General features: G+C 30.8%; 1 protein-coding gene across 3 annotated transcripts in view; it reads right to left on the bottom strand.

Moving 5' to 3' along the window:
• Positions 1-2,301: 2,301 nt before the first annotated feature.
• Positions 2,302-8,143, bottom strand: part of LOC145295957 (uncharacterized) — a 118,363-nt gene continuing 112,521 nt past the window's right edge. For all 3 annotated transcript variants that reach the window (XM_080141863.1, XM_080141862.1, XM_080141864.1), the window contains one exon: positions 2,302-2,495. In XM_080141863.1, coding sequence (XP_079997989.1) covers positions 2,446-2,495 — 50 coding nt within the window. In that variant the 3' untranslated portion in view covers positions 2,302-2,445. The remainder of the gene's footprint in view (positions 2,496-8,143) is intronic.

Here is an 8,143-nt window from a genome sequence, read left to right as displayed (position 1 = left end):
TGTGACGTAAAGAAAATAAGGGTTTTTTTTTGACATAACAGAAACATTTCTATGAAAGTATATTAAAATGAAAAATCACGGACGGATCACTCAAACATGAAAAAACAAATCCTCCCTATTCGTGTAAAGTTACCTATTTTTCTGAATAATCGCTCAAAAATCGAAAATTAAACATGATTTTCCTACGAATCGAACGCTGACGAAAGTCATTTAGCAGCAAAAACACACATGAACCTACCGATGAGAAATATAAGAATGAAAAACCCATATTGGAATCCTTCAACCAAGTTATAGAAACTTAAAATTTAAAAAAAAAAGATATGTCTATAAATATAGTTGCTCAGCAAAGGTCAAAAGCATATAGTATCAATCAATCAAGGATGCATACTAGGCCATGTGCAACCACATGCTCCCCTGCTTGACAACAATTGACAACCCAACGCTGTGCATCGCAATCTTCTGCTCTTTCATCTTCTCTTCTGGCTGTGTTGTCTTGCTGACTGTCGAAGAGACAAGCACAAATTCATAAGAATTAAAAAAATAAATAAATAATCCAAAACACAAACTCTGCCGCATTCCTTAGATATCAATTGGTCTCTTGATGCGTGGATGACACCATCATGGAAAACGAACCTCTGGACGCTAATGTCCTCATCTTAGTCCTGTGTCTTTTTGTTGTCAGTTGCCGTCACCTCATCTCGGCCTCCTAAAAACTCTCCTGATCTGGTCCAAGCTACAATCTGCGATCAACTGTCCCAAACTAGAAACTGTCCTCAACTGGCGCAAACTGAGGACTGTCCATAAACTGTCCCTAACTGTCGTAGATTGTCGCAAAACTCACTCTCACTCATAAAACTGTTCGTAAGCTAACTCTAAATATAGAATGCTATTAAATATCCCAAAAAACATGGAATTTGGAAATAAAAACAATCTCAGTAGATAAAATAAAAGATCAAATTCAAAATTCTGAGGTTACCAACTGCAAAGAAAAAACCTGATTGCATATTAGAGGTGGGAGGGACTTTGATCCATTTAAGGACAACTGCCGTAAGTGGTCATCTGTTGAGGTCAAGCTTGTTAAAAAGATGAATAGAAAAAGTATAAGTAAAAATCATGTCATGAAGTCATAGAAACGTGTTGAACACAAAGTATAAATAGGAAGACTAAAATGTTTAGGTAAACAGGAATGTTAATGGCCAATGGCAAAAGATGCTGGAATCGATATTAGGGCCAAAAACCACCAAGGTTGAGATTTCATAAACAACTGCAATCAGTTATAACTAAGTCAGTCAAAATTAAGAGAAAGAACCAAAGTGCACATTTGTGTGAGAAGGAGATATTGAGTCACCCTTTGAGTAAACAAAAATTTTCTTAATCCCATCCCTGAATCATTTGAAGCACGGTAAAATTAACATTTTTCAGTTTCCAGAGAGAACTGTCATGAGAATAGAAAGAGAAGAAAAGATGAAATAGAGAGGAAGAACAAAAAGAAAAAAAATAAATAGGATAAGAGAAAGGTAAATAAATCAGAAAAGAGGAAGGAAGAGAAATGAAATCAAGCCAAATAGTGACAACAAAATAAGAACATAAGTTCTAACACTTTGGCAAAACTCAATTTTCTCTTATTTAAAAAAAAAAGTAGATTTCAACTGATAAATAGTTTTATCTTTATAAAGAAAATCATTTATAAGTGATTGATGGGAATTTGTAGGCATTACATCACAATGTTTACAAGTTTGAATTATTGAGTTATCTTCCTTTTTCATTTTATTTTTATTTTTTTTTAAAGATTATTTTTTAAATAGTGGACAAGATAGCTGCTCTTCTGTTATCCATAAAATTTGATTTTCTTATTTAAAACTAAAACTATTTGATCAATTTATATGATTTTGGGAATGTAATTTTTTTGTTTTGTCACAGATACATACATAATAATTTTCTTTATCTTTGTTGCTTTTTTTTTAATATAGGGGGGATTCTGAACAAGAACTGCAAACTATAGCATCTATTCTGATACTAAACTTCATCCTTTTTATTCTCTGTCAATGACAGAGAAATCCTTCTAGTCTGAGGCAATTTTTTTACGTTTTTGTTCTAATCCAGAGTGCCTGTTTTCTCAATATTAAAAAAAAAAAAAAAAACTTGTCTAAATTTGCCTCCATGGAGAGGCAAGTAAATGAGAGACCAAATAACAAACTTGCCCCCCCCCTCCATACAGTTTTAGACTTCATGTAAGCCATGTACAAGTTTTATGCAATTCATAGAAAAAAATATTAAAAATGAATAAAACAGATTATGCAATGGATATTTCATTTTAGCACCAAAGAAAAATATTTTATTCTTTCTTAAAATCAAAAATGATGATAAAAAAAAAATACAAGTCGATTAATTTCTAAAATCCAAGATTATTTACAAGTCTACAAAAACAACTGCCAATCTCTTGTTTCAAATCCTCTGCGTGCAAATTTCTGTTTGAGAAAGATTCCCATTCTCACCTAAAAAAACAAAAACAAAAAAAAAATACACAAAACAAATGTATTAAAAATTTAAAGACAATAACAAAGGAACAACAAATCAACTCAATTCCTAATTTATGCCTCCCTTGGTAACGAACCTCAAGATCGCTTGGATATTCCAACACATCTCTCTGGTTATCATGCAAGACAACGCCATATCAATTAAGATGTTGCACCATTATATCTAAACATAGATGAAAAAAAAGAAAAAAAGAAACATCTTTCTTTTTGTGTATCAAAATCTTTGCTAATATTAGCAATACGCATGGCCAATAAAACGCTTTGGATAATCATAGATTTCAAGGGGTTTCTGCTAAAATAGTCATATTTTAAAAACCAAAGCACTTTAAGTCTTCAAAATACCACCGTTTTGTTCGGAAATGAATATACTTTCAAATAAATTAGTAAATAACATACATTATATATTTTTAAAGTTTTAAGCAAATAAAGTGATGAAAATGTGAACATCATCAAACAGCATTTTCGGTAAGATTTTGTAACGACCTCTCCCTGATTTGTAAACACTCGTACTGTGTTTCTATTAAGAATTTTTTAATGAAATTTGGAAATTATGTCATTTTTAATAATTTCGAGTGTCCAAAATTCATTTGAGCAATCGTTTTTTGGTTGTATTAAAAAAAAGATTTCGAAATGACGTATATGGAAAATTTTGAAAAAATTTTCTTCAGACACTCACTATTAAATAAAACAATCTTTTTACTATGCTTATTCATTAAAAAAATGATTGGACAGTGTTTTCTCTAGTGGTACGTACCAATTTAAAAACATAATATCCGAAAAAATCGTTATGAATTTGAATCAAGACTTCTGTAGTATTAGTAATAGCAGCAGCAATAACATGGCGTAAACAGACGTTTTGTTTTTTTTTGTTTGTTTTTATTCCAGATCGATTTTTTTTTTTTTTAATTTAAAATCTGGTTATAAAAAAAATTTCTTACATGTTTAGTTAGAGCTATTTTGCTATAAACCATACAAATATTTAAAAAAATTGGGTAGTATTAAATTTTAAAATATTTGAACAAGCGAAGATGTGAAATACGGTTGTTTTAGTTCATGTGTACGAACGGTCACTTCTAATTTTCGTCCTTTAAAAAATGTTTTCAGTGAATTATTATCGAATGGAAACTAATATACCCGGTTATTTAAAAAAAAATAATCAATATTGAAAGATTTGTAGGAGGTGCCCAGTTAAAAAAATAAAAACGGTAGAAAAACACATGAAATGTAATTAAAAATCCAAATAACATGAATTCAAAATTTTTAACAATTTGTCAGCTTTAGCAAAAACTTGTTTCTTTTTTTATATTCAAATAGGTGGGACAAAAATATTTGATATTTTTCCAAGCATCATGTTTTCTGTTAGAGGGACGTTACTTTTTTAAATAACATTTATTTTTGTGTGTCATGATTCTTGTAAAGTTTCACAACGGGTATCAAACACCCTTGTAGAAAAAAAAAAAAAAAAACTCGTTTAATTCTATGTCTAATGCTAGGTATGAGTGGCAAGCCTCCTAAAACCTTTAGCCTTAACAATAACGTTAAGTACAAGTGGCAGAGCTCCTCACTAAACAAACTTCCTCTGTGAGCTCATATAAGCGTAAAAAAAACCATAAAAAAACGTTTAAAGAAAAGTGCACATGATTAATCTCCCATAAAAAATAAATTGGTCAACTGTCCTAAAACGCTAGGATCATCTTGAAATGGTGAATTATTTTACATTTATGTGAAACCAACCCTCACTCTAAATTCTAAAATTGTTTTTGTTTTGTTTCTATCGAGTCTTCAGGATGTTCACACATAATTTTCCTTAGCCCTATCATTAACCCAAAGTCAGAGTGGGAACCTCCCTACCTTCTCATAATTGCACAAAGACCCTCTTAAAACCACGTATAATCGCCTTTAAGAAAACAAACAAATAAACATACAAAAAAAATACCCAGGATTTATTAATCATAGGAAGAGGGGGAGGTAACTGCCCTAAAACACTCGAATGATTCAAAATGGGAAATCATTTTACATTAAATTCTAAAATAATTTTAATAAAAGGTAGAACCACATATTTTGGAGAAGTGGTCAGATGGGGAGGGATAACAGAAGGTATTAATCTACAATAATACCAAAGAAATATTGCAATATATTCATTTTTAACCAATCCTAGATTTCGATTTCAGTTTTTGGCACATAAAATGCATTACAACTAAACTTTGAGTTCTCTAACTTCTTTTCTTTTAATGAATACATGTCATTTTTAAGCAATCGCAGCATATTTATGTGAATTTACTACAGATTATTTGGAAATCATTCATTTCTGGAGATTTTCAGTAGCATATTCAGATTCCTTGCACAAAAATACACTTATATGGTAAATTTCATTGCTTAGTCTTGTGTTTTAACAAAGATATAACATTTTTACTGAAAAAGTAGTGTAAAAAATGTGACAAAACGCATATAGAGGGGAAAATATTCAAACGTGCAAGGCATAAAAATAGTCATAACTTCCTTGATTTTAATTGGATTTTAAAAATTTAAAAAGATTCTTTCTTAGCTAATCAAGCTCTTTCTATATATACCATTATTAAAATATTTTAAGCCATTTAAATTTTTTCATGTTTATTGCTACTGATATACTTATATAATAATAATATATAGAGAGAAAATTACTCACAATTTAGAGTATCCTATATCTATACAAAGCCACCACATGGAGTATTGTTGCCACATCTGGGCTGGTGCTTCTATAACTAGTCTCTTACTCTTAGACAAAGTCTAAAAAAAAAAAAAAAAAAAGTCTCTAATCTACTAGGTTAACCAAGCTCCAACTCCTATCCCATTGCCACAATGTTGCATCCCTGTGCCTATTTTACAGGTACTTTAATGGAATATGCTTTAATGAACTTATAGCACTTGTGCCTCCTCACCATACATATCCACGGCTAATCTGATAAGTAACAAAATCCCATTCCTTCATTGTTAAGATCCCTAGATGCCAAAAAGACTTCTACTCTAATAACCTTTTTTCCTCAGACTGCTAGACTTTGTAATTCCCTCCCTGTTTCCTGCTTCTCCGACTGACTAACCTGCAAAAATTTAAATGTAATTTGAACAAACATTTTTGCTGCTCAACTTCCCACATAGTCCCCAATTGTACATAATTCCAAATAGTATCCCCTTACATACAAGTGGCAATAAGTCTTGTTTGGGATGAAAAAGTTAAAATAAAAAAAATAATCAAACTATATGAGGATTCTTCTTGAGCACAAATCTTTTAAACCATGCAATCAATCAAAATTTTAATCATTATTTTTAACGTTTTTCATTTATAAAAGCACAAGTGATTTTTCAATTAAATATTTTTATCAAAACGAGATCATTCTCCGTCTGTAATATATATAAATAAAATGACAGATCTGAGTCATATTATATAGTGTGACTTAATATTTAATGTCAATTTTGCAGCAAAGAAAACTTACACGTGTTTCTGTGAGAATTCAAAGTACACTTAAACAAATTCAATAAAATATTTTTTGTTCAAACGAAATCATTGTCAGTCTGTAATCTTCATATTTATGCACTGATGATTGTGTGTAAATATGAAAAATGAGTGTCTGTAGGTATAGAAAAATATTAATATTTATTGAAAAAAAAAATGTTTATATATATATATATATATATATATATATATATTACACTTGTGTGTGTGTGTGTGTGTGTGTGTGTGTTTTTTTTTTTTTTTTGTTTTTTTTTTAATTTTCTTCCTTTGAGGATTGTAACGCTGGGTATGGTGCAGCCAAACCAGTTGCGAACATTGCCCTGCTTTTTATTGAAACCAACCGAGATCTGTGTGTGTGTGTGTGCTGGCCTGTCTCACAGCATGGCCCAGGTAGATAGATTAACTCAAGAAATTACAGGCCCAACTTTGAAAGATTCAGCAGGATTTTGTTTATGTGATTTTACTTATGTGTACTGATCTATGGTGATAACTTAAACACAATAAGCTTCACTTTATTTTATTGTATAGTTTTCTAATTTAATAAAAACGTAGGCTTGTATAAAACAATTTCCAAATGAAAATTATAATTACATTTGCACTGAAACAATAACATTATTTATGAAACCAATCTTATTTTGTATTTCACTTACCATAAAAATTGAACGTAATTTGAAAATCCCATGCAAAAATTAGCATGGTCCATAAACTGCAGAAGTACCAAAATGGTGTTACGTATTTACAGATAAATGGGGACAGGGCGGTTTCTTTTATTTACTTATTATTTTTTTGTATCTCTGATGTGTTTCTAAATAATAATGTTATTTCAACAGGGATTTTAAACTGCAGAAGTACTGCTTACACATGTCCATTCACAGAGAAATAGTAGAGGCGATTTTATGTACTTTTTTTTTTAACAAAGTTACATGTGGTAGTTATGGGGTTTATAGATCGTGCTGAAATAATGTTTTTAGCTTGAAAGCCATTCTTCGCATGATAATTGTTCTGCACTTTCAGCTAACAATTTAGTAAAGAAAAAATACTGTAAAAAATGAATTTCATTTGAAAAATCCAATCCATAAAAATAGCACGGTTCATAAACTGCAGAAGTACCAAAATCTGCTTAGACATCTACATTCAATTATAGATGGAGATATAGTGCAAAGAAAAGATACAGTAAAAGTTGAATTTACCTTGAAAATCCTGTGAAAATTAGCACTGTAGAAGTATCAAAATATGGAGTACTTCTGCAGTTTACAAACGGTGCTAAAATAATGTTATTATTTAGAAACAACTTCTGGACAAGAATTTGGTACTATTAGCTAAAAATGCAATAAACAAAAGATGTAAGAAGTGCATGGAACTTGAGAATCATATCTCCCCCCCCCCCCCCCCAAAAAAAAAGATATGGTCTGTACACTTCAGAAATAATATGAAATAGGGCGAGGGCCCCCATTTTTTATGCACCCACATAACCATATTTGGTAGTTATGCAGTTTACCTTATCTTTCTGAAACAATAACATTATTATTTAAAAGCACATTCTTAACATGTTAACTATTTTGTACTTTGAACTGTAAAATTCAAAAGGTACTATAAAAGTTGCATCAGTTGAAATGAGGTAAACAGAAAAGGATGGAAAAGATTTGGAGTGCTGTAGAAATGTACATCTTGTCCAAAGATGTCCAATGTAGTTTAATGTTATATCAAGAAAAACTTCTATTTCTCCCATAGATGGAATCCTGACAGGTATTGGAATAGTAGTAACTAAGGACTAACTTTGCACACCCCAAAACTCCCAAATTGGGGCTTCACCTTGTTTAAAGATGTCCAAAGCAATTTTGTGATAATGCTTGGGGTCAAATTTACCCATACAGGTACTACCACTTTAGATCAAAGTTGAACCTGGGGTAATGATAAATAAGCAGTAATTCAGAGAACACAGCAAAATCACGTTGACATGACAGTTTCATTAGATCACTAAAAAGCAATGTTGAGTTTGGCCAGTACCAGATGAGCAACCATTTGTAAAACTGAGCACTGTATATGGGAGGATGCAAAATAAATAAATAAATAAAATAAAGCCCTGACTATGTATTTCACAAGTACGTCACTATAA

The sequence above is a fragment of the Euprymna scolopes genome, chromosome 16 (assembly GCF_053919585.1).
Source record: "Euprymna scolopes isolate OS-2025 chromosome 16, ASM5391958v1, whole genome shotgun sequence".
Taxonomy (NCBI): Eukaryota; Metazoa; Mollusca; class Cephalopoda; order Sepiida; family Sepiolidae; genus Euprymna; species Euprymna scolopes.
Note: the sequence above shows the minus strand (reverse complement) of the source record. Positions and strands in the feature narration are given on the sequence as shown.